This window comes from Lonchura striata, chromosome 3 (assembly GCF_046129695.1).
Source record: "Lonchura striata isolate bLonStr1 chromosome 3, bLonStr1.mat, whole genome shotgun sequence".
Lineage (NCBI taxonomy): Eukaryota > Metazoa > Chordata > Aves > Passeriformes > Estrildidae > Lonchura > Lonchura striata.
Genome location: NC_134605.1, coordinates 44,147,410 through 44,175,103, shown reverse-complemented (window position 1 = coordinate 44,175,103; position 27,694 = coordinate 44,147,410). Strand labels below are relative to the sequence as shown.

General features: G+C 34.8%; 1 protein-coding gene across 3 annotated transcripts in view; it reads left to right on the top strand.

The window, feature by feature from the left end:
* Positions 1-27,694, top strand: part of SIPA1L2 (signal induced proliferation associated 1 like 2) — a 123,334-nt gene that overhangs the window by 71,834 nt on the left and 23,806 nt on the right. For 2 of the 3 annotated variants that reach the window (XM_077782112.1, XM_021527122.3), the window contains exons 8-14: positions 4,776-4,933; positions 6,450-7,026; positions 11,587-11,861; positions 21,832-22,089; positions 25,626-25,709; positions 27,199-27,302; positions 27,528-27,631. In XM_077782112.1, the coding sequence (XP_077638238.1) occupies positions 4,776-4,933; positions 6,450-7,026; positions 11,587-11,861; positions 21,832-22,089; positions 25,626-25,709; positions 27,199-27,302; positions 27,528-27,631 (1,560 nt within the window). Of the gene's footprint in view, positions 1-1,442; positions 1,521-4,775; positions 4,934-6,449; positions 7,027-11,586; positions 11,862-21,831; positions 22,090-25,625; positions 25,710-27,198; positions 27,303-27,527; positions 27,632-27,694 lie in introns of all 3 variants that reach the window. The other variant, XM_021527120.3, reaches the window with a different exon arrangement.

The following is a 27,694-nucleotide window of genomic DNA, read 5'->3' as shown; positions in this document are numbered from 1 at the left end:
TAATGTTATGTGTTTTAAATAATCAGTGCATAGAGCTCTGAACAGTTTGAAAAGATGTTTCAAGCAAATGGTTAAGACATTAGTATTTAGATGTGGTTTAAAGAAACTAAATTAGAAATCAAAATACAAACTTTTCACCATAAGAATAACATAAAATTTAGATGTCTCACTTCCTGAAATGTGTGGCTTTCAGGAGACAGAATGTTCATCTGACCCTCAACTGTGACATAGCTAGTAATCAAAGGATTGGATCTTCATCACTGATTTCAGATTGTTCTACTTCTCTGAACTTTCAGTTGCATCTTATTACAAAACAGGATTAATTTGGTAAATGCACTAGGACTTGTTCTGTCTGTAATCAGTCTAACAATTTTTGACAGGAAATGCATGTAAATAGGGAAAACTGTACCCTAATAAGACGATATAGTACACTGAATGAGCTTGCCTTAAAAGCAAAAATAAATATTTTCATAGCAAATCACAGGCACTGACAGTAAATATGGCCTTACTTGGAGTTTATTACTGTTGTTGTCTTTCATGAATTTTCCTTGTTCATGGAATAGGATGTCCTCTTGCCATGATCCACTTATTTTCATATTTTTTTGCTGTTTGTCTGTCAGCTTCACTGCTGTGTTGCTCAGCCACCCCATTACTGTCCTTTCACTTCTTCCTGTGCCTTCCTTTCATTCTTATAGTTTCCTTATGTGTCTTTTTTTATAGTCAGGTGCTAATTCTTGTGTACAGCAAAATCTTTCAATTTTAACTCCATGGTTTTCCCTAGCAACAAGTTCTCCTTTCCACAGTGTTTTAGTAAGCTCTCATCATTGTCCCTTTAAAAGGTTCAGTATTTAGCAGAAGCATTATGTTGTTATTCATGGCTTTCTTGGAATCAAAATAATGTGGCAGTTTTCCAAGTTCAAGCAGTATGCCTGTCTGAAGACCCACCACATTATTTTTCAGGTGATGAGATCTATCAGTGTTTGCACGGCATGTACACTGTCTTAATGAAATGTGACAAGTGGACCCAAATTACTAGAATTTAGCCAACCTTAATGTGCAAAACAGATTTATAATAACTGTTTATTGTTTTTTTTTTCTCTTACTGTTTAGTTCCAAAATACTTAATGAAGTCTCTTCAGGGTTTGGCTCACTGCATACCCAAGTAAGGGGAAGTTAGAGACCATGGTAAATTTCCTGTTAGGTTATGTTAGGAACAAAGCCCCCCTTTCAATACTTATTTTCCACTAACCTATTATGTATGTACTGGCTGAGGTTGTTGCATCCTTTCCCCATGTCCCTTGTTCAGACTGGGCAAAGTATTCAGTCACTCCTCCTAATCCACGACAGTGACCTTCAGTGAGCAAGCACTGAGCATTGCTTGTGCTCCAAATACCTGTGAGCCAAAAATAGGCCGTGCCAGAACTGTTTGTTGCTTCTTCCAGGATTTAACTACGCCCTGCTTGGTCCCTGATCAGGACATCCCTCTAGTTTTAGAACCAGCAGGAGATCCAAAGAGCAAGGTAATTTTTATTTTGGCTGCAACATAGGCTGGGAACCTTCAAATCAGCTGCTCCTTCCCTAGGATGGAGAAGACAACCAGCCCTGGTATGGCCAGTTCCTTTTCCTTTACTGGCCTTTTCTTCAAAGCAGTTCAAGGCTTTCCCCTTTAAACTTTACCTTTGCAATGTCCCTTTCCAAATCATTCCCTTGCAAGTTTCCCACTCACACATTTGCAGTCTGCTTGTGTTCACGTGGTCAGACCTGATTAATCCAAATCTGTTCAAATAATTAGTTTTCACCTCGTTTTATGAAAACTTAGAAATGAAACAGATATGCAATAATGAAATAAGCTTGTTGCATTTAACTACTGTTAGAATAGTTGGGTAACAAAACCTGTGATTATATCAAACTCAGTTGATCAGAGCTGTTGAAAGAGCTTTTGCCATTCAGTTCTGGTTTTGGTACTGGCTAAGAAACCAATTTGAAAATAAGACTTTTGAAGCCACTTATTTTAGAAATGTACTAAAATAAGTTTGGAGATTTTATTATTTGACTCTTAGCACTTCATAATTTAATTGAATGAAGAGTATATTCCACTGCTATTTCAACAAGAATTCCTTGTTGTTTTGCAGTTTGACAAAGCAATTAATCCTACTGAAGTGGGTCGATTTTTAAGGCTATTAACAAGCTGTTAATATGCTAAGTTTTAAGACAGAGTTTTCTTTCAGAGATGCATATCTGAAAATTAAGAATTGAAACACTAAAATATGGGAATAAATATAATAATTATCATTTAGTGCAAGTAATTTTAATCTAATGGATTCTGCTTTTCTAACATATTTTCCTGACTGGACTCCCCTTTGTGTGTCTTGTATTCTTAAATAACACTTCACTGATTTCCTTTTGGCTGCCTATCATACTTGATTATGTTTATTTTCAAATTCTAATGTGACAATGATGCTTCCTTACTGCACCCAATTGAGAACTCCTGTCAACATCAATGCTGAATACTGGCATGAGATTCTTTAGAGTATGTTAGAAAGGCAGATTAAAAAAAAATAATTTTACAGCATCCAAAAACCCCCAAACCTGAGCAGACCTCAAAATGGGAGAGGAAGGGGAAACTGAGAACCTGAAAAGAACACCCAAACAAACTAGGAGGTAAAAGTTGGGAGAAAAATGTAGGCTATAGAATGGAAACTAGAAAAGGGTTTCTTATAGATCATTTTGCTGAGTTCCGGTTTCCTTCAATTCCTTTTTCATTTTCAGTATGCTATCCTTATTGCCTATTTCCCAGAGAGGTATGAATTCCCTCCTTCTTCTCCATTCAATACTTTATTCTTTTCCTCTTCCTTTATCCTATTCAGAGCACTTCTTTCCATGTTCCAGATCACCCCAGTTTAATTTTCCCCACTTTAGAAGTTCTTTGCATTCTGATCCTCTGTGCACAGCCACAACTGTGCTTTGCCTTTTGCATTGTGTTGAAGTTGACTGACCACTTATGCATGACAACTATTTATAAGTGTTACACTGGTTTTATTTTAAACTGAAGGAGTCACTAAGATCTCTACAGTCTTGGTAAGGTTCTTAAAAATAATGACCTGTCTTTCTGTTTCTTTTTTTGTGCCTTTTAGAGGTTTCCACTCTTAAAAAATATCCTAGGGATAGGACTGCCATACTTTGTAAAAGTCTTAGCTAGTAAAATTTCAAACATTTCTAAAACTTACCTTCAAGTAAGTGAATGCTGTTCTTGCTTACGCTTTGTACGATGGCAAGCAGAACCTCCTAAAGGGGTCTACAAAAGCAGAAAATATTATTGAAAGCAGTAATTATCTTGAAAAAATATATATACATTTAAAGAGGATTGCATTCTCATTTTTATAATTTACTCTATGGAAATATATAGGCATGAACCACTGTATCAAGAAGAAGTAATTGGGTACTTCGTGGTACAATAAGGGCAGAAATTAATCACCTTGTACCTTGTAATTGGAAGGTTGCTTACAAATTTAACTGAGTTGTAAATTCCAACCTGTGAGATAGTAATAACTTCTAAACATTAACTTGTGCTGCTCTACTATGATCTAATTGTGTGGCTCTCTACATAAGCAAATTAAAGTATGCCTGACACACTTAGATCTGTGATCAGGTCCTTGAAGAAGTGATCCTTAAATGGCTCAAATAACCAGTTATTTTCATTTTCATAGAAACCTGAGAACTTGACTGAGCCACATGACTTAACAAATACTGATTTCTATGCCTGTTTTCAAGTTACATAAGAAGTCTTAGTTATTTATCTGTATTTGGGGTTTTGATTATGTTTAAAATAATGCAGATGTACTTAGTGCTTTAAAATTGTGACTTTGGCCCTTCTGACTACCTTTGGAATATCATCCTTTATGTTATTTTAAGGGCTGTAATGAAACATACTTATGGGTTCTAGGCTTTAGTGTGTGCAACTTTGCATTTTGTTGTTGGTAGCTTAAATACTAACTTGTAGTGGAACTGGAAAAATGAAACAAAATACTCTTACTAGAAAGATTCTTTTCCATGAAATCACTTTGATAGAGAAAATTTTACTTGCTCTGTCATAAAGTTTTCAAGTAAATTTATTCTTAAATATTTTTTGGTTACACATGAGCTAAGGTATATCTTTAAGTGTCTTTATGCTACTAGTTGACAATGCAAAATCTTTGGCAGACATGGTTCTGTTCCTCAAGTATGCAGTTACTAACGTTTGTGGTGGAAGTTCATGATAATATTTTTTTCAAAATTAAGATCATTATATTAAAGACAATATTTAATAGTATTGTGACATGGAAAAGGAGGTTTTATTGAGATGTAGGAGCAATATTATATTTTTATTGTAGAGACAAGTATTACACTATAAAGAGGAAATGGATGTACAGTTTTCTGGATAGTGAGAAATGTCAAGTGATGCAACACTTTTTTATTACTGAAGTGATGCTTTAGTAAGAACAAGAGAAATACATTTTTCTCATAGAATAAAATATAAATGAGAAGAAACTATGGAGAGCTAGTGTGGAGATGTGAGAAAATTCACTAGTATTTTTGTGAAATTAGTCTAATTTCCTTTCCCTATATTTTTGCAGTTGTGATATGTTGTTATCCATAATGCAATAAAAGTTATTTCTGAAAAAATATGCTTTATTTATATTGGTTTGGCTTGTTTGATTTTTTCCTAAGATGATGAATTTATTATTTTATTTATTTATTTTTAATAACTAATTTTTCAATGCATGTTTTTTGTCTAGCTGCTAAGGAAAAGGCATATAGGAAATGACATAGTTACCATTGTCTTCCAAGAGCCAGGAGCACTTCCTTTTACTCCAAAAAATATTCGTTCCCACTTTCAACATGTATTTGTCATTGTCAAAGTGCATAATCCTTGCACTGAAAATGTGTGTTATAGGTGAGTACAGCCTTCTAACTATATAAGTTTGTTACTAAGACTACAATTCAACTGTGTTTTCTAGATATTTTGTATTTCTTATTCATATTATGTACTCGATTTAAAAATTTCTGCTGTGAATTTGAAACCCCAGTGTCTCTCCTGCAAACATCTAGAGTTATGGAGCACAGTTTGTAGACTCAAAGGGGTATGTGCAGAATTCCATGTTGCTGATTTATGGCCACAAAATGGGGATATAACAAGTTACTGAAAACAAGATTTGCAGGCACACCAATAGAAATTAGTTTGTATTGCATGTTTCCTTTTTTAAAAAAAGTTATTTAAAGTATTTGAGAATACTGTATGAATCCCTGAGTATGACAATATGATGAGTCATAGCCTTTAAGCACATAAACAAAGACCTTTGGAGAATGGAAAATCATCATAAATTTCAGATGATTTTAACTCTCACATTTAAGTCACTGCATCATGAATTTTAGCAAGGTAACCAAGGTGGAAACACATGAGTAAATTGATTTGTAATTGTGCAAATAGTGATAAAGACATGAAGCATAATTACACAGGTTTATTTACAAATGTTATTTATTCATTGCTTAAAATGAAATTAAAATACATCATGAGGGTGGGTCATATTACTGTCTTCTAGTGGTCTACTAGAACATAAACTATCTTTTAGGACTTGATTTTGTTTCAGTAACTGTTTTGTGTTGATTAATACATGACATTTTCTAAGCTATATTTTTCTTATTATTAAACTCTATCCATCATTCCAAATTTGATTGTATTTTAGTCAAACAAATAGTAGTTGTACCTACTGTGTACATTATTTTGAAATTATTTTTCAGTTGAAATATATTATGTATCAATCAATTAGAGGTATAATTATATCAATTAGGAAATATTCCTATTTTTCTTACATTTGGCTGTGAACTGTCTAGACCAAGAATTGTAAATGTTTTCAAATTTTATGAGCATAGAATAGGGAGCTTAAACAGGTGGAGAATACTCCATTATAGTCACATTTGACACCAATATCTTTTCATTGAATTTACACTTCATTGTAGAAGAAGAATTGAAGATAAAAATTAATTTCTGTTTCTGATTTTACGTTTCTTAGTTTTAAGACGATGCAACTGAGTGACAGCTGAAAATTATAGATTTACATAAAAATAATTTTAAAAAATACTTCTCTCATTTTTTTCTCACAATACATTTTAATATTTATTACATTAAAGAAAGGAGACATTGACACCTTAAGAAATTATCTTTGATTTTTTGTTTTAGCAAGATACCTCCATAATATCCTTTATGTATTTCAAACAGAAAGGTATTCTAAAATAGACAACCAGTTTTCTTTGATGTGTCTGAAACCTCTGCAAATTGGCATGTCAAAGCTGTACTTAATTGCATAAATGGATTGCAGACATCACAGTTCTGCTTATCATCTGATTTTTGGCTTTTTTTTTAGGGAATTAATAATTTTGTTGGTTGTTTGTTTTTTTTTTTCTATTTCCAGTGTTGGTGTTTCACGGTCAAAAGATGTTCCCTCATTTGGTCCACCCATTCCCAAAGGAGTAACTTTCCCAAAGTCTGCAGTCTTTAGGGACTTCCTTTTAGCCAAAGTTATTAATGCTGAAAATGCAGCACATAAATCGGAAAAATTTCGAGCCATGGCCACAAGGACACGTCAAGAATATTTGAAAGATCTGGCAGAAAATTTTGTTACCACAGCTACAGTGGATACTTCAGCCAAGTTCAGCTTTATTACTTTAGGGGCAAAAAAGAAGGAAAAAGTGAAACCAAGGAAAGATGCACATCTATTCAGCGTTGGAGCAATTATGTGGAATGTGATTGCCCGAGATTTTGGCCAGTCTGCTGACATTGAATGTCTCCTTGGAATCTCCAATGAGTTTATCATGTTGATTGAAAAGGAATCAAAAAATGTTGTATTTAACTGCTCCTGCAGAGATGTTATTGGATGGACATCTGGATTAATGAGCATCAAAATATTTTATGAAAGAGGAGAATGTATTCTTCTGTCTGCAGCAGATAATTGTACTGAAGACATCAGAGAAATTGTTCAAAGACTTGAAGTAAGTACAGTTTCTAAACTGGAATTCCAGGGTTTTTATGAACAGTTATTTGTCTACATCTCCTTTGAGATGTAATTAAAAATGTTCTGGGTTTATAGTTCAGGAGTGTTTTTGGTCTTCAGAGAGAATTACAAATAGCAATCTTCACAGCATGGGAGATAAATTTTATCAACCTGTTTTTCAGGGGTAAGGTTTCAGATACCATTGATCTGATTACTTGCCCAAGGCCATTGATGGTTCCAGTGTTGAAATCGGGACTGAAAAGCTTCTGCTGCCTCTTACTAGCCTGTAGCCTATTCTCAAATCAAACCTTTGTAGGTAGAAATATGATTAATTAAAAAATATATAAAATCTTAGTATGTAAAATATACTTTTTGTAATAACCCATGAGAATATTAGCAGAAAATTTTATGTAAGTGGTTCTGCTGATTTGTTCCTCTGTACTGAGAAAGTGCAGGAGGTAAAGAAAACTACATCAACTAAAGTCAGTTTTACCAACTGATTGGATGAAGTTTTTCAGACACTTAATGACCATGTCAGTACTACTGTCCTGTTACTATTTCTGTCAGTCCAAATGAAATGACAGTAACTCTAAGGTAAATGTGCTGATGCAGCTAGTGGTTACACTTCACTCTTTGATCTTAATTTAAGACAGTTTTAGGGGTTGCTTCTGTTGGAAGGCTCGGCACTGAAAAGAAATGTGTCTGCTTACAGTTTTCACACTGACATAGTTGGATTGCAGCTGATGATTTAGGGCCTTTCTAGTACTGCAGTGTCATTTAACATTGCTCAATATCAACTCTAAATTATAACTTTCTTTCAAAGTAGAATTGTTATTTCAAGAGCTAAATGTCTTTAAACTCTTCTTGCCACTATTATCCTTTTCAATTGAGGTCTTCAGTTTCACTTTCCTAAGACAGATATTTCCCTTCTAGAAAATAGTGCTCCCATTAGGTCTTGTTAACTGAGCAATACAAATTTCTTAACACAAATGAGAAACAAGATTTAAAGTTCTAGTGAAAATTTCTGGTGTCATCAGTGACAATTTTTTTTGCTATTTTTCACTTACTCAGTTTTGCAAAACCTGGAAATAACCCAATCTTTAAGATCTGGTAATTAAAAACAAAAAACGAAATGGTTTTTTATGTTTACTTTACTGCTGCCTCTTTGTTATGGCCAGATATGGGGTTAAATAATCCCCGCAAATTACCTGAATATTAACTTCAATCATCTATTCCAATGAACTCTGCCTTCCTTTTCTTTCCCTGCTACTTATCCAACTTGCATACTAATTAAAATAGTTAATTATCATTACTTGTTTCAAAACATTTTTGTTCGTGTTTCTTGCCTCATCTTTTTCTCATTTTCCCCTTTTTCTTCCTCTCTTTTCAAATCTGCATATTGATGTTATTTCAATATTTTATAACATTGAATGCTTTCTGCAATCTTTAAATACATTTGATATAGAACCATTAGAACCACTAAAAGTATTTAAAACTCTGATGCCACAGTTCATGTGCAAACCTTAAAAACCTTTCAAGTGACTCACAACACAGCTGAGGTTTACAGCCATATGTGCCAGCAGATGCTAAACATGAAAGCTCAAACTGTGATGTAATATCAATCTTCAATGACCAGATGATTAACCCTTTTCAGTCATGAGTTAAAGCATTTCTTAGAACTAGTGAGTAGAACATTGCAATTACTAAATGAGATTGTCAAAGAAATAACTAGATTTTATTGTCTGGATTTAAATTATGCAGATAAAAAGGACACCTATTTGAATATCCAGATTAAGAAAAGGTGTAAGAAGCTGGCTGAGACCATTATTTTAGTTTGAAGTGAAACAATCAGTCCAGGACTGAAAAAAGAGCTGTAACTTGTCAGTCTAAACAAATTTGTATTTGTGAGGGAGAGTATCTAACTATAGAAAGAGCAGCAAGCTATAGATTAACTTGGAGGGTTTTGCTGGAAGGCAGGAAAAGCAGTGGTTTTGGGCTCTAGGATAACAGAGAATGTCAGGGTGATAAAAGATTAAATGGAAACACTGAATGGATCTTTAGACAAGAAATTGAGTTGACAAAATTTCCTTAGTATCCTGTATATTAAAAAAAAAACTCTTCACCTTCTTAGTGGCACTTACAGGATCTCTGTCTTTTAACTTTATCTGTATTAAGTGCTTTCAAAGAAGCCAGATCTTAGTTCATTTATGGCCACAAGATCAGTGAAGCTGCAACCAAGTCAGCAGAATGCCGTGTGTTGAAGTGGAGCAGCACTATGTTTAATGTGACATTACTATGTAATATGCAGTGTTACCTTTTAGGGAATTTACACTTGGGAAGAACTAGATCTCCTGGAATACTTTCCATTGGGAATAGATGGGTCTTTGGCAGGAATCTTTCTCTTGCTTATCTTTCAACTTTTGAATATTTAACTGACTTGAAGAAGAGATTTTGAGTGCTCTGAGTTGGGGAAATCCATATTCTTTGGCTGGTGCATTCATTTTGCAGTAGTCTGTAATTGTGGCATAATAGTAAAGAGGTGTCAGCCCCCAAAAAAGACTACTATGTAGCTTAATAAGGATAAATTCTGTCCCTCAGTTGGGCTCTTGACTATAATAGCATGTTCTTCTTTTCACTGCATGACTAAATGTATATTTTCAAAACTTGTGATGGAAGTATAGTTAACAAAAAGCTGAAAATTTCATTTTCACTTATCTAGTTCACAAATTATGGAAGTTTGGTTTTCTTTTTGTATTGAAATTTAGTCATAAGAGAGCTAGGTTAACAGTATGTTAAAGTTGACAGTATGCTATATAGTTCTAATACTACATGCAGACCTATAAGCATAATAGAAAGTTTTATTTAAAAACAAAATTTTCTAAACTACACTAAAACCTCAGAGCTGAAAAATGACAAAGGAAGTAGCTGCTTTGGTTTTATTATGAGACCCTGACTTTGTAAATAAAGCCTCCTGAGTACATTTTAGACATCTCAATAATGACTTTCACATTTTAAGTTTGAAACCTATATCTTAAGAAGAACTGGAAAGATTATGAATCAAAATTTCCAGGCAATAATTCTCAGAATATCTGATCCTTACAATATCTTCAACATTTCACAATTCACAGAAGATTATCCCTTAATGAATGAGAGCTAATTGTATTTCTTCACCTCACAGGTTAAAAGTGTGAACATACACCAGCTAAGTAAAGCTAAAGTAACTCATGGGTTTGTGGAACTTTGTTCTCATGTGTGCAAATTCTAATTTTTTCTGCTGAGTGACAGATATCCATGTAGAAATATTCTATTAAAGAAATAGTGCTTTAAAACTCACTAAGGTACCAAATCTCATGAGGTGTAAAGTCTCACTCCCTTCTCATGCACCCCTGAATCAGGTGTGGCAAGTACACAATAAAATAGTAAGCTAGCCTGCCTGGATTCTGGCTCAAGCAGGCAATGGAGAGCAAGAGTAACTTTTCCAAAATAGCCTCCTGAATTAAACTCAAGCCATAAAACAACCTTTGCAGAGATCTATCCTGCACAGCTGATAGTAAACACTAGTCTCCTATCTATTTTAGTAATGCACACTAAACCCAGCCATAAACAGCAGAAACAACTTTTTGGAACTGTTCTTAATGTAACATGACCTTGGGTAGATCCTTTGATCTGAATTGTAACACATGCATCTCCAAAAGGCAGGTATTTGCCTTGGTGGAGTGTTTGTGGGAGATTTTTGATAATGTTTAGGGGAGATCTTTGATAATGTTTTATAATGGTAAAGTTTTTGTTCTAATTGAGCTAATGAAGCTAAATACATACTGGTTTTGTGACACTGGCAAAAGGCAAGACTGGGGTAGCTCTCAAACTTCCTTGTAATGCAGGCTAGAATTTTGTCTTCTGACTGTTGTATGATTATGATTTACATAGCAAAACTTGTTTCACAGACTATAGAAATGAACCAGAAGGATTTTGGCTCTGCTGTATAATGACAGTTACTTTTCACTGAATATGAGTTTCTCAATGACATGGAAACTCTCATCCCATTTTAGTGATATCCTCATCTGGAGATGATGGTAGTTAGGAATCTGCCTATAAAGCAAAATAAATTAATATTTTCTTCATTGCTCTTTTCTCGAGGAAAACAAGCTTCTAGAACTGAGGCTCGTGTTATATCTTGGGGTTAATGCTGTTTAATGCTGAATAAAAACAGCCTGCACACCTGCAGTCAGCCAAAAAGGAATGAAGTAACTGACAGGGCAGCATTTTTCTTGCTTTCTATTTTGAAACTAAACCAGCTGTAAAGTTTTCAGTATGTTATAAGTGGCATTATGTTAACATTGAGCAAGGGAGAAGTGCTTGACATGGGTCAGGCTGCCTGCCCTGGAGATGGAAGATTTTTAGTGTCATGAAACGTGTCATTCATTTTGTTTTATGTGCTCAAACATAAGGTTAAGATAATTTAATGTTAGTATATTAAAGATAGATAATATCAAGCCATACACGACTTTATAATGTTTGTGTGCCTTGAAAATAGCGTAACAATCTGGTGCTTCCTCAGATAGTGACCAGAGGGTGTGAAACCACGGAAATGACGCTGCGGAGAAATGGGCTGGGCCAGCTGGGATTCCACGTGAACTTTGAAGGGATAGTGGCAGATGTGGAGCCCTTTGGATTCGCATGGAAAGCAGGCCTGCGGCAGGGGAGCCGCCTGGTCGAGATCTGTAAAGTGGCTGTGGCAACTCTAACCCACGAGCAAATGATCGACCTCTTGCGCACATCGGTGACAGTAAAAGTGGTCATTATTCAGCCACACGAGGATGGAGCACCCAGAAGGTAAGGAGCAGCAGTTCTCAGTCTAACATTTGTATCTGTCTGCGTTTTTTTTCCTCTGTGCCTTCTTAAATGATGAGTCTTCTATTGAGGCCCTTCAGTAAATGGATATTGTCCATCATGTTGCGTGGTAATATTGTTGAGGCTCTTAAAGTAATCTTTTCCCCAAAACCCGTATTAACTTGTTATAGAAGATAGAATTTGATCCTACAAGAAATTTACTATATATGACTTTAAAAGTGTAGAAAGTAAATTTTAATGTATCTTGACTGAGCTGTCATGGAAGCTGATGTTACTTCTTTCCTTCCACAGGAGTTATATGTTTTAATGCTGAATTTAAAAATGTGGAATCCTTTTCACAAAATTGCACCTTGTCCATCTTTGAGATTTCTCCAACTCTTGATTATTGAAAAATATTTTTGAAAAAGTTTTTTTTTTTTCTTATTAAGTATTACGGTGGGTTTTTAAAAATTAAATTTAATTAAAATAGTGAATTACTGCATTCTGGATATACATGGTACCAGGTCTTAGAGTTCTACTCAGTTTCTACAGATATCTAATTTATTCATGTTAAATGGTGAATTACATCAATGAGTTTGTCATTTAAAGCAGAGAAATCTTGTTGCAACATGAAATATATGCTCATGCCCAGGGAAAGTCTGTAATAACAATCATTACAGTTGCTGTACCAGTGTTTTCAGGGATTAAGTGCATTTTTCTGTCATCAGTATTCCTTTTTTGGTGACAAAAGACATTTTTCTCCTTTTTTTAATATCATGAGGCAGAGAAGTAGGAATAAATTGAAACTTTGTAACAGTGTGACTTTATTTCTCATGCACCTTGTCTAGTCAGTGTTAATTTGTCTCATTCCAATTGAGAACTGTACCAGAGTAAATTTAATTACTTGTCTTCTTTTAGCAGGCCAACTTTAAATCTCTTGTTGATTTTTAATTCAACAGAAAAAACATTAGATGTGTTGCTTTTGGCAAGAGAGCAAGCAATAAAATTTTACGTAGCATGCAGCACTGTGAAGTTGATGCCAACCGTATACGAATGCTGCTTAATTGGTGGCAATTCTCCAAGTAGTCATTGGCCTGATGTATGACACACAAGGGCTGTCCCCTGCCTCAACCTGCATCATGATGCCTCCCTTTCTGAACAAAATGCCTGTGAATGTAGAATACCACCGTTTTGCTTAGTTGGGTAGAAATTTGCAATTAAGCCTCTCTTTGCTTAGCTTTGCTATTCTCACCATCTGTTTCTGGGTATGAATTTTCACTGACTTGTTTGGTATACATTTCCAAGCTGTTTACAGAATATGAGCCTAATGAGCTGATCCTTTTCTATTGAAGGTAAAAACGTGTATTTTATAGGCCCTGATAGAAAAATACATACTGTATGTACTGTTTATATTGTCTTTGATATAAATCTTCTTCTAGAGTTAAAATCTGTTTAAATCCCAGATCAGTGTGGTACATAGCACCCAAGTGAATGTGTAGGAGGAGTCTGAACTGAGTGTTACCACAGTGAGAATAATATGCAAAAGCTGCTCCTCTTCATAATTTTTAGCATCTTTAAAATTGCGACAAACTACTAAGAAAAATGAATTTTTAAAAACCATGTACCTATTCTAAATTGTTTTTAAAAGCATGTTTAAATTCTTTTTAGCTTCACCTTTCTAGTATATATATATATATAAACACACACACATATCCAAAATGTCTTTCTCTCAAAGAGCAATTTCCCACAGAAAATGGCTCATTTTCACTTGTACATCCCCAAAAGTAGGATTAGTGATTTTGACTTTCCAGTCTCTGAAGAGGTTTGACCTTGCCTTTTTGCAATGTTTATAATCTAATCAGAGCAGACAGAAAACAGTTATAGATATTACATGACAAGTCTGAGAATTTCAGTTGACAAATATGATCTTTGTTTGTAAAAATATTATTAATGAACAAGGGAAAAGAGGAGAGGGCAGAAAGGGATAAATTATCATAATTTTGAGGAAAAAAAGATAGCCTATCTGCTACTTACTAGGGTTTCAAGTTCAGCCACTAAGATTTTGCCTACGGTGCATAGATATAAAAATGCATTAATCTCAGTTTCTAAAAGGATCGGTTGCATTAAAAAATTACATACATTTACAAGAATATAATTTTAGCAAAAAAAAAAAGAAATCCAGAATTTCTTGAAAAAATCCAAATGTATCATTTTATTAATGCCAGTCTTTCATTTTCTGAGCTAATCAGCTGTTTTCTACTTCTTGAAAGACTAGTTTCTGCTTAGCTATTTCTGCTGGGGTTTATGAATACAAAGAAATGAGGAATTTCTCTTTGGGTTACTTACTATCACTCTTTCCTTGCTGGGATCAAATTCTGAAATGAGTTTACACAGATTGGACATGAGTGGCATGGAGTATCTCGGGAATTGTACCCTTAAAATGAAAATGAGTTTCAAGTGTGCAGGGGTGTTTCCAAAGCAGTCCCTTGAAAAAATATCAGCCAAAGTGGAGATCTTTAATCAAGTTCTTTACTTGATTTTTTTTTGTCTGTTAGGTTACCCAAAAATAATCTTCAATACATCATTTTAAAAGAAAACAAAATGTAAGTGTTCATCCACTGAGGAGAAACTATTAGCAATAAACTATTAACAAGGATTTTTTTTTCTGCAAACTGTCTTGTATTCATTTATTTCAGCATGAAAATAAACTATTTGAATGTTGAAGGTGCTTACAAAGGAATGTTAGAGTGATTAGGAAATTGCAGAGGAAAATTCTACTCGATAAATGTCTTCCATTACTTAATGTAGATCTTTCTACTGAAGTCTTGACAGTAGTATATGCAAAAGCAATCATGGAATAAGGCTTTTCATTTACTATCCTGTAAAATTAATGAACTTGAGACAAAGCTCCTGCTGTTTTCAGTTTGCTCCAGCAATTAAATAATCATGCACAAATTGATGCAGAAATCAAAATTATTTGTGTGGCATCAGGCTGATATTTAGATAGAGAGAAGGAATTGCTATTTAAAACATAAATTCCTTAAATGACAAAGTGGTGTTAGAACAAATATATTGGTTGTTGTTTTCAGATCTTAATAAGTATTCTTACTGAAATACCTAACCCCCACAGCGCCCCGAAGTTACCAGGCTAGCCCAGATCTGCAAGGCCCTGGGGGAAAGTGTTTCAGGAGCTGGGTAAAGATTCCAGAAGAGGCTCTGTAAGAGACCCCCACTGTGGTCCAATATGTCTATTCTATGGGAAGAGGAGGGAAAAAGAGCAAACAAGGAAGGGACAGAGCCTTATCTAGGCTCAGTACAAGAAGGATACTTGGCTCCCAGCCAGTTGAGTCAAGAAAGGAAGGAAGGGTCAAACTAACATGGTCACAGCTACAGGGGTTTCTGGGGAGAGAAAAACCATTCCCTGGAGCAATACATCTTGTGCCATGTTTCTTTCTGTGTTGGTCTCTCCCTTCAGAATTGTTGATTTGGGATTGTGTGCATTTGAACAGGAGAATAATGGTCTTCATTCTGATTTGCTTTCACTGGTGGTATTATAATAATTTTCAAGGACACTATATCCTTAATCAGCCAAATCCAATCAAGGAATTCCAGCACTTCTAAATGTATTTTAAACTGTAGATTTTGCTAGATTCTTTTTTACTACATTTTACCTATGCGTTTGTCTTAGTTCAACTACCATTTTATATAAAAAAGAAACTGCTTCAGAGCCGCTTAAGAAACAATTTCTAGGAAATTTAGAAAGCAAACAAAACTTCAAGCAAAATTTCCAGTGCTGGCTATAAACAGAAGCTGGAGAGCTGTAGGAGCAGTAGTTTCCACTGTCAGTTTGAACGAGTGAGAGGCGCTTTTTCTGCTGTTGTAGGTCATTGTGAAAATGGAAATACTTTAGTAACTATGACTGAAACTGCCTGTGGGCCATTTTTAAGTAATACTGCAATTCTTCTGAAGTTGTTTTATTCTTTTGAACCTTGCAAACTCCTTCTTAGAAATGAAATAGATGTAATGACTTATTTTCCAGTCCTGATGCTTGTTCCCCTTAAATGATTATGTTTTCTTTAAAAAAGTTGTCTTTCTGGTGCTTTTTAAAAGGAACAGATAACCAACATACTATAGAATGTTTGGAAAGTGCTTTTAGGAAGGGGAAGAGGCTACTGTGTGGTGGAATTCAGTTATTGTTACAGGGATGCTTGCCATGAGCTGGTGGGATAGTTCATAGGGCCTTCAGATTCTTAATATTTATTTACTTATTTAATAAATTAAGCCACCTGAGCTAGAAAGAAGCGAAGTCTAACATCAACTGAGGCAGGCTGAAGCAGCAAAACCTGAAACTGAATGTTTGTTTGTAAAAGTAGAATTTGGATGTACCAAACCTTTTAATTACCACCCCTGCTACTAAACTAAGAAGGCTGCAAATATCAGAAATGTCTAGGCTCTGATGTTCTATAGAAGTAACTGAAAGAACTATCACTAAGAAAATGTAATTATACTAATTGGAAGCTGTACTACTTACAAAAGTTAATCCTCTCTACCTAACAAAAAAAAAAAAAGGTGGAAAATGCTTAACAGTGGTTCTCATACAAATAAAGTCTTTGATTTTTTTTCTTACTGAGTTATGAATGAACTTATAGTAGGGATTAATTATAATTCCTGAAGTTAATTATCTGTACAGTTGTTACAGTCAAGCAGAAAAAAAAAAAATCCCTAAATGCCTGGCAAAGTGCTGTTTGTCTCTATTGAGAGATGCAAAGAAGTGTTCCAGACTCTTTTTTCCCCTTTTTTCTTTTTTTCTTTCCTCTCGCTACTCATGGAATCATATTAGAATCATAGAATATTGTGGGTTGGAAAGGACCTTAAAGACCATCTAGTTCCTGTCTGTATTTCTCTTTTTCATGTAACAGTACAGATGTAGAGGCTCTTTAGGAGGCCTCTGAATTGCTTGTCAGCTCACCAATACAAAGATTCTTTTTAAAACTGAATAGTAATAAGAATCAGAAGCACATTGAGTTTATCTTCAAGAAGGAGGGATTGGCAGCTTCAACTCTTCAGTTCCATGGAGGGACTATCAGAGAGTTATTACTTCCCTTAAACCAAAGGGATAGGGTGGGCAGCAGCCCTGTCTGAGGTTGCTGTAAGCAGTCACATACATCTATTGTGGTATGAAATTATTTAAATATAAAATGGATTTAATTTTTTTTTTAATTATGTATGACTGCTGTTAATAGGTTTCTGAGATGTTGGAATTTAGAATATTTGTCTTGATTTTTGACCATAATTCTCCTAGACCATTTCAGTATTATGCAGTGTCTTGGTCTTGTGCTGTGCCTGATAACGGGGGACCAGTGGAGTTGACATATTACCTCCAGGAAGTACTTGACAGTGTCAGGGAAGAGAAAATCTATGTATGTCTTCACTAACTACATTCTGAGTCTCAACAAAACTAAGCTACTAAATTCTGCTTTTCAGTTAAATCTCTATAATTATATGAAATTAATCTTTGTTTTATTATGTGAATTTAATAGATTGCACAATGAGTCCTCAGGCTCGTTGTACAGGGCACTACTGTAGTGTGAGAACAAACATGCAATCTGATGGAAGTGATTGTTTTCAGAAATGAAGTTTGATTTAGCAGAGTGAAGTTATTGTACTGCTGGATGGATTCTTTCTAGAGCAGGATTAGATGTTTGGAATTGAAACGATGATAGTGAGGGATAAGTCATCAGTGTAATAAACTGATGCACACCAATGGTTCCTTCTCTATCCCTACATCTCCTTGCAAAACATTGAACCTGAAGTTCAATTGTAACCAGGTATTCTGACTATATTGACACCCTAACAAATTCTTCATACCTGAAATCTGCAATTACCTGGGGTCCAGATACTGAAGTTGTACTCAGTAGTTGATAGTTCTAGGACTTTGCAGAAAATAAAGCTTTTGTGTAGCTATCAAGGTGACAAGGTGCTGATCATGGTGCATGGAAGCTTCTATCTTTTCTGTGGAGATGGATATTTTATTGCTTAACTAGACATCCTGCCTAGTGTAGGCCCATCACAGAGCCTATTACAGAACCTTTATATGGAATCTGAAACTAATATTGAAAGGTTTGGCTAATGTAGTTTTAAAAATTTAATGGACTGCTTGATAATTCTTTCAGAACATAATGCTCCTTGCAGGAACATTTGAATATTGCAGATTTTTATAGTGGACTCTTAAACTTTATTATGTTGTCTTGACCTGCTAGCTGTATCATAGAGTCATGTTCTCTTTAATTGCAGAGTAGGTTTTATTAACCAATTTTTTTAATAGGATAATATGGCTCTTAAGCCAAAGGTATTAATAGGAGTCTGTGCTTTATGTTGAAGCATTGATTTAACTAATACCAAACTATGGTGAAGGGCAGGAAGTGCTATAATTTCTGGTGTGTGGTTAAGATATGGTCACATTTGCTTGTTAAATGTCATAAGTCTGTTTTTCAAATATTGGATAGAATTTTGAAAGACATTTGATATCCTGTAGTTGTTTAACATAAATATAAGTATCTTTTTAAAATCATAAAATGGAGATATGTCTTTATGTATCCTTTAAAGTGAATTTAAAAGAAATATATTAAATTTAAATTTAAAAGCTATCATTCAATACCAGTGTCAATGTATACTCTTGCACTGGTGGAATAAGTAACAAAATCATAAGTGAAAGTTAGATAAAGGTCAAATTACATATTTATGAGGGAATTGCATTTATTTTTGTGGGTTTTTTTCATGCAAGGCAACTTACATTTTGATCCACGGTGGGGAGTGGAGGTGGGGATTGCAGGCATGAAATAATTCCTTCTCTGTCTTCCTGATATAGGAGGCAGCTACAATTATAATTTTACCTATCTCAGTATACTGCAGTATCTGTTCTTTAGGCAGTGCTTGTGAAGCAGTGAAGCATATTTTTTCATATAAATGTTGGAGTGATTGGTTTGATACTTTTAAATTAAGGTTTAAAAGCCCTATGTGACAAAAGAACTATCTGAATCCATGGAAATTCTTTCTTGAGCCAGTTAAAACAAGCATTCTAGGGCTCTGTTTTGAATTCATAAGCAGCACTGTTGAATTTTTATAGTGATTTAAAACAAGATTGTTTTATAGGCCTTTTTCTGCAGGAACTGTGTCCTCAGTATTTTTTTTTCTTTAATTTGTAGGAAGAATATGTTTTCCTGATGCAAACAAACACAACATTTTACAAAATTTTCGGTTCTTACTCATTGTGGGAAAGCTTGTTGTTTACTATTATTATAACATGCTTTTGTTAATTAAATCAAACTAAATAGTTTAACAGTCCCTTTTGCTTTTAAAACCCATGCCTATTTTTACAGCATTTAGAGTACTTTATGGGGAGTATCTAAAGAAGGATACAACCACAATTACATGTTATAATTTCCTCAATTACCAAGATGAACTGTAAAATTGATATCTTATTAACAAAAGCTGGGAAGGGGGTGGTTTGTTTCTAATGCCTATAGTCTATAGGAATGAAGGAGAGAGTGAAACAATACTAAGAAATTAGCAGAAGGGAGATCAAAATTTTAGGCTAAATAATTGTTGAACTTCATCAAATAATGGAAAACTGTGTATATTTGGTCACATTAAAAGTTGTGCAGTGCACCAAACTTATATTAACCTTGCTGTGTCATTTCTGTATTTCTGTATTCTTTGATCTGTTTGTTTTGTATGTAAAACTTTTCACTTAAAAACCAAAAAAAAAGAAAAAGAATCATGGTTGCATTGCTGGAGGCTGTCTCCTACACCTTTATTGCAGGCAGTGAATGAGGATGGAGGGAAGAATGATCTTGGAATATAAGCAGTTGAAAATTACACTGGAGAAATATATTCTGTATATGCTTCAGTAGTAGAAGAGTTTGCACAATTCTGTGCAATTCACTTAACTTGACCTTTTTCATGGTGGTCTTTATTCTAAGAGCCCAACATGTGATTCTCAGAAGTGTGAAAAAGTTTTAAAAATTGATACATGGACTGAGGCAGTTCGAAGTGGTGTCCTGAATAACTATGGCATTTCAGGGTGGGAGAAGGCTAGAGATAAACCACATTGACGCTCTGAAATGATGTGATAATTTTATAACAGTGATTTCTCTGTAGCAACATTCCATATCTGTGAGAAGAGATTATTAGGGTGGTTTTACCTCCTTAGGGAAATTCAAACCAGAAAATCATGATTGCAAAGTTCCGTGATGCCTCCACCATGTTCAGCTATGGTTTGTCAGCAGAGGTTGGACATGTCAGATTTTTTTGGTACATCTTACAATGATATTTCTGATAAAAGAGTAACACTGAAAAAACAGGAATTCTGAGGGCTACTTTGGAATGTTCTATCTCTTCAGCTCATCTTCATCAAGGTGTCTTCCACCCTAAATAGCCTATTGATCTCCAGTCTCAATATTTTTGTTGTCTATATTTTTAAGTTCTTTAACTTTTTTGTGGGTTTGAGTGCCACCAGCAACAGAGATTTAGTCCTACAGGATAAACTTGCCTGTTTGCTGCTAAAAAATTCAGCAGAGTGAAACATTTGGCTGGATCAGACTATGCATATACAGAGTATGTAGAATATAATTCCTACAGTTGCAGGGTCTTCCCTTCAAAAACCTTGAATAAGGTAGTTTGCTTTTTGTCTAATATTTTTTCTTCTAATCTGTTTACCAAAACACATATAATGAAAATATTCTTTGGAGGGTTGATTCAGAAGCTGTAATGCACAGTGATTTAATGTGTGAGAATTTATGCAATTTACTTGCACCGCATATTTCTGTTAAGTCATTTAAGCCAAGATATTTTCAGGATTAAGACTGTAAACTCTTTACACTCTATTGCACTTCCTCTAGGTGATTTTAATTCTTTTTGCAAATGGTAAGCACTATTTCTTCAGCAAAAGCAAAGCTTGATCAAGACTCAGCTAAGGAATGGAGCAGAATTGTAGTTGAGACAAAGGAGCAAATTTTCACTATTTCATACTTAATGTATTGCTTTGGAAGTATTTAGGGAGTTGTCTTCATAGATATTGATTTACTATGCACTGCCTATCAGAAAAATAATGGAGATGGAATATTGAGAATATCAAACATCTCCAGTGATAACCAGGGTTGACTTAAAGGGTGTGTGAAGCTTCTATTAACTAATTTTTGAAACAGTAACACTTAATTATTGAATGCATTCTGAGTCTTCAGCAAATATCCCATAGGCACACTGATCTTTTATGGAACAATACCAGTACTTTTACCTGGGTTTACACTGTCTGTGAATACTGTTAGTATTTAACCACACTGTAAACTTCAGGCAGAGGTGGTAAGCCAGACTATCTCTGATCTGTCTCTTCCTTCTACTTCCCCATGTATCATCCAGGTTTACAAATCCCTGGGAAAAGAGACATTAAAAACTACACTTTGAAAATACACTGAAAAATATTTGGGTGCCAATTAATCACTTGCATTGTAGTCTATGCACTCTGTCATTTGGTGGGGACAAGATTGGATCCTAAAGAAGAGTTCTCAACCCCCCCAAGAAATAATTTGTTTGCTGCAAAGCAACAAACCTATTTCTGAAATTTAAACAAATCAATGCTGTTTTACAAAAACTTTATGCTTCATGACTTCTAAGTGCCTTGTCTCTAGAAGTTTTTATTATGTAAAATTCAAGCTGCGATTAGTTTGTAAAAGTTTGATATGTTCCCCATTTTGAAGGACGAGAAGATAGTTCAAAGATCTTTGAGTGCATGACAGCAAATCTTTTATATTTTCTACCTGCTTGGCATGACAGTTTTGAAGTGTTTAAAGTACAATGGTGTATGAACACCTTTGGGCACCTGAAATCAAAAAAATTATATATTTCTGACTGTGAATGCAAGATTTCTCTGTGTTCCCTCCTGTGAGACTGATGAGCATTTTTATTTGTCCCACAGGGGTTGTTCAGAACTTTGTCGTATACCCATGGTGGAATACAAACTTGACAGTGAAGGCACCCCATGTGAGTATAAAACCCCTTTCAGAAGGAATACCACTTGGCATCGGGTGCCGACTCCCGCTGGGCAGCCTCTCTCTCGTGCCTCTCCAATCCTAGGAACATCTGACAGACTGCAGTGCCAGCAGCTTCTCCAGCAGGCTCAGACAGCCATTCCTCGTAGCACTTCCTTTGATAGGAAACTGCCAGATGGTGCAAGGTAATACACTCTCTGCTTAATGCCTGTCACCTTCCCAATGTGTATTACTGCTGAAATCTCTGCTTTCTAGAACGTTGGTGTCTTGTTTTTTAAACCTTGTTTTATTGAGTTTTGACAGTCATTTTAATTCTGAAGTTGTATTAAGTAGCATTCACTGGACCAGTCTGCTTGAAACAAGTGACTTTTGGTATGTAGGCTGAGGATCCTACTGCTGAGGACAGCTGACCTTTCCCTTTAGTCCCAAAATATGAAGTGGGAAACTGCCTTATAATTTTTGGATCTTAATAATGTCCTGTTCCCCACCTTTTGGAAGAATATTTAAACAAATAATGAGTGTAAATAAAATGAACTCATTCCTTTAAAAATTAATTATCTAATCTCGTTACCAAGGTATTGGCGTAGTTTCAAAGGGTTCTGTAACTCATTACCAGCCCTTATGCTTTGCTTTGCCTTTAATTAAACAAAGCAGAGCTTGTGATTTGAATATGTAACACCTCTTAGATGATGGGATGGTGTTCTTAAATGTTAGCTCTGTTCTAATTTAATCATAATTCTTCATAAGATGGAACTTTGTTTTTAAAGATAAAAATTTGCAAATACATTTGACCTTTGAATTATTTAGAAAAAACATATGTCTTGAGCAGAACTCTGTCCTTTATTGTTTATAATTATTTTGGCTGATGCCTTTATTGGATGATATAGTTTTAATTTCCAAGGAAATAATTACTGCATGTTGCAAATAACTGAGTGATACAAAAATCTGAAATACTGGTCTTAAATGGGTTTAAAATAATTCTAGATGAAATTATTAAATGCCACTACCAGTATATTGACTATCTTATTTAGTAGAAAAGAATTAATGACGTTTTACATGGAAACGTACACAAGTAATAGTAGCATATATTTGAAAATAAGTCACATTCATTGCCTGGGGAAGGATGACTCCCAGTTATGACTGTTTGATAATTTGTGTTCTCCTTCTCCCCTACCCCCATCTCTACCCCCTGAAAAATTGAGAGGTTCATTTCTGTAAGCATTTAAGTACCATTATAGAATTTAATCTTTACCTAATACCTTGTTAATTAAATTCTCAATAACATCTAACATAAGGAGACACTATATCAAATGTCTAGAAATACTTCAGCATTTATGAAGCTTTATTAAGCATACTGTATGCTGATACAGAAAAAAAATAAAAGCTTTCTGACATGCTACTCAATTCCAAAAAGACTTCACAAACATAAGCTGCACTTCTCATAACACTCAGCAAAGCATGTGAAAAAATGCTTAGACTGAGTCTACTCTTATCATGAAGAAATTTCTGTGTCACTTAAACACAACATGTGCAGTGCAGAAGTGCTATTCTGGGAAAGACATGATACAGAGTATAAATAATGAAAAAACAGGAAAATTGTGGATTCTGGCATGTAGATCTTGAAACAGAAAAGTACCTAATTGGCAAGGTCTTTCCACATGGGAAGAGGCATTGTTGATGATTTGGCAGAGAGATGACCTTAAAGCAGAAGAGTTTGAATTAAGGTGGATTAGTACTTACAAGTAGTCTTGCAAGGGTGAAAGTGTAGACTCAGGCTAGGAAAATGATGAAGAGATTTTAGAGGGTCAAATACCCAGTATCTGTTTAAGAGTGCAAGCAGGGAGAAGCAGGTTGATAAAACAGGGAAGATTTAACTGCCGATCTGAAAATGAGCTAAGGGTGAAGTCAGCAATAAAAGTTAGAAATCAAAAGAAGAAGAAGCAGAAGAAATGTGGACTGATATAGTAAGAAACTTAAGCAGCAAAAATCTAACTACTATAATGACATATAATACTTAGGTGCCTAGTCTCTGGAGGGAAATAAGAGACTGAGAGCTGAATGCTTATGCTCCTAATACAGTTCCTGAGAATTAAGTGTTTGAAAAGGCAATCCAACTATTTTGGTGTGATCAAGGAATTTCCTCTACTTAGTCACTTAGAAATACAAGGTTATCCTTAAGTTCTACTCCTGTTTTCACAAAGTGGCTAATTCTGTGACAGCTACTCATAGCATGTGCCTAAGTGAATCTTTAGGCAGACTCACTCTTCTGATTTTTGCACCAAGTCTCCACATGCTTTTGTCCCTGAGTCACATTTGCAGGCAGTGCATCCTATCACCTGGAGTCTGGAATCCATTCCTGAGAGCAGATGATTGGAATTTTTGTGTGAAGGAATTGTGTGAGGCAGTCATTGATGGGATTTCTGTGGTTCTCCTTTAGTGGCCACTCATTGTTTACTAGGCTAAGGCCTTCACACTTGTCCAGCAAATGGCAGGAACATCACAAAGCAATATCCTGACTTTGAGGACCATGTCCTAACCATCAGCCTGGAGGGTAGAAACACATGGGATCATAATATATCCATTCCTTAATGCTGGGTCACTTAATCTGTGCTCAAAATGCATAATTGTTGGCAGTAATTACAAGTTCATGGAACTGAATTAAGCTGTAGCCTATTGACTACTTTACTTAATTGAGAGAGGTTCAGTCCTGTCAGTACTTCTCAGGGAAAGACATGCTGAAAAATAAGGTACTACATTATTTATTGTACATTGGTTATTAGACAAAATGTAACACCTAATGTCTTTAAAAAACAAAATATAATAGCTACTATCTTTAAAATACTCAAGCTGAACAGTAATGTTGCTTATGAAAAGGTCATGTTCTTGGGAAAGTGTTTTGCATAAAGAAAATCACACCTCTTAATTTCCTCCCTGAGTACATGCATCCATTCCTACATGAAAAAGAAAAGGGGGGAGAGAAAAGAAAAAAAGATAAACACAGGGAATTGAATTCAAGATGATGTCAAGATAATTGAAGGAAATTGTGTTGCAGTTATGGAATGAAGTGCACAGAAGTGAAGGAAGTGATCAGATCCAAATTTAAGCATTAAATTTCAGCTGTCTGGAAATCTAACAAAACTGCTTAGAGACGTTGTTAAGACATGAGGCTTAAAAGTGTAAATAATTAAGTACAAAATAATACCCTTCATGAAATTTTTTTCTTGTTGCTTTTCTATGTCAAAGGATTAATAAAATAAAAATTTTAGAAGTATCTTCCAATTTTACTAGCTTTAAAATTGGAATAAGTATCAAGGAACTAACAATCATTTCTGATCCACTATGAGAGCTTCCCACACATGAATTTAGAGACCTAATCCAGCTGCTCTGACTCCTGAGTAATCCCACTTACTCAGAACTAAAGCCAGATCTAGTGAAAATAGGATTTGGCACTTAGTCTTTCTCTTTTTGTGCCTTTTTATATATTCAGTTGGAAATATTTTATTTGTGAATAAATACTATACTTTTAAACTTCTTGTTAAAGTTTTATGAAATTGAGATTAACCTTTTATATTTCCCAGATGGATGTAACTAATTGTTCATACTTCATCTGTATTATTTATGAAAATGAATGTGTTTGATAAAAGAAGCACAGCCCAGTTCAAATCTGAAACCCCACAAATACCTCAGTGCACTGTTAATGACTCTAAAATCAACATTACAGAAGTTCTCCAAGCAACCAGTCCTCATCCAGTGACCCAGGACCCAGCGGGAGCAGCCACTGGAGACAGCAAGTGGGATATGACGGGTATTGGTGATTTTAAATTTTTTAAATTTAAATCTTGAAAGTGCTCCCATGCATCTTATTTCTTAAGCAAAATTTGTATGGGTCTTCTAGAGTTTTTTTTCCAAACACTGTTAGTATCTTTTAGGATGTACAGGTTTACTGATCTTTGATGTAACATGCATCCAACTGTAATTTTAAAGTCATCCTACTTTAACTCTTTAGGATCATATTTTTATATTCAGATAAATGAGAAATGGTTCTTAGGTTTATTTTCCCAGTAAAAGGCCAGAAATCAGCTAGTAGTTCAGAACTAGAATAAAATAATAATACTTCCCCCTCCTGCTTCAGAAAGAAGGTGTTTGACTAAAAAAAAAAAATCTCTATGGTCTTCAAAGGTTTTGTTTCCTATGTTTGTTTCAGTGACACCCATTCCCTAGTATGTGTCTTCAAATAGTAGGAATTTCAGTCTCTTCTTCCTAAAAGGCTGTGCATAGATGGTCCTTTTGCATCCCTATTAATCCCTTGGTACTGAAATTTCAGTATATCTATATATAAAAGACCACCCCAATATAACTCATGTTATAAGAATATTATTTGAGAGATCTGTTCTAAACTGCTTTAAATTTATGACTTTGTTGTGTATGTACAGTTGCTGAAAACACTCCTGTTACAAAATGTTGAGCTATGGCAGTATCTATAACAGAGTAATATAAAAGCATTCCAGACTTGCCAAGTGGCTTTCAGAAGCTACTTTTCAGGAAAAAAAAAAAAAAAAAAAAAAAAAAAAAAAAAAAAAAGTGAATATTGAAAGCATCATATTGACTATTTGAAGCTTATTAATGCTTTGGCATGATTGATTGTGGATAAGATATTCCATGTAGCAGATATATATGCAGTATCTTGTAGACTCTTCAAGGAATTTCACATAACTCAGTGAAATCTCTGGCAGCTAAATAGAACTGTAGCTCTTTTTTTCTTTTTTTTTTTTTTTTTTGACAGTCAACTCATCAAAATGCATCTTGTGTCATTTTTTTCCAGAACAGTTATTTCTAATAACAATTTAGGTTTTAGTTTGTTGCTTTGTGAAATGTTTAAACTTTTGCAGTATAATAGAAAGCAGTGGATCTGGTACACACTTACACATTCTCAGTGTGAAACCCTGCAAAACTATGATTACTTTCTGTGGGGCTTAGATCACAAAGAGGTTAAACCTATATTACTACCATGGTTCTTCATTGCAAAAGCCTTTGAGTATATAGCTCCAATAATACATTTCTTCTTAAAGTTAAGTGTCTTCTTGGCATGCTCACACTTAAAATTTAACAGTGTGTTGTTTAAAAAATTGCATGTAAATATTTCTGTGCAGACTTTGGAAATGTTTGGGAATTATGATTATTTTTAAAAGTCACAAAATACTTGATTTTAAGAGTAAAAATTGGTGTAGTTCATAATGTAATTAATCTTACAGGATAAAAGCCTTAACAGCTTAATTTTCTGCTTACATTAAAAGATGCCAGTCCCCTTTACTCCATGAACATCACCAAGGTTCAGGCTCACTGGAGTGTGAAGGAGGCAGAGAACGAGAGGAAACTTTGGAAGGAACTAGACATTCTGGTAATAAAACCCACTGTATCTTTCAAGTGCATGTTCTTTGCAATGCAGTGCCTGTTGAAATGCAGCCACCTCCCCATGTGGAGGTTGGACTCACTGAGAGCACGTGATGTGACAGTGAAAGCAGGGACTGCTATGACATCTGTGCAGATACCTGTGTCTGATTGCAGAGTGTGCAGGTTTGAAACTTGTGCTGAGTCGTGTGCCTTTCTCCATTGTTTTTGGCAGAAGCCAAGTGGCATGCACCATCAACCAAAGTCCTGAGCTCCTACAAAGACCGAGCTTTACAGAAAGAAGGCAGTGGCAAGGAGTCGCCAAACAAACTTTCACATGTAAGTCTTCTCCTTGGATGTAATTCAGAACTCTAAAACCAAACAAACTCCAAAATAGCAACA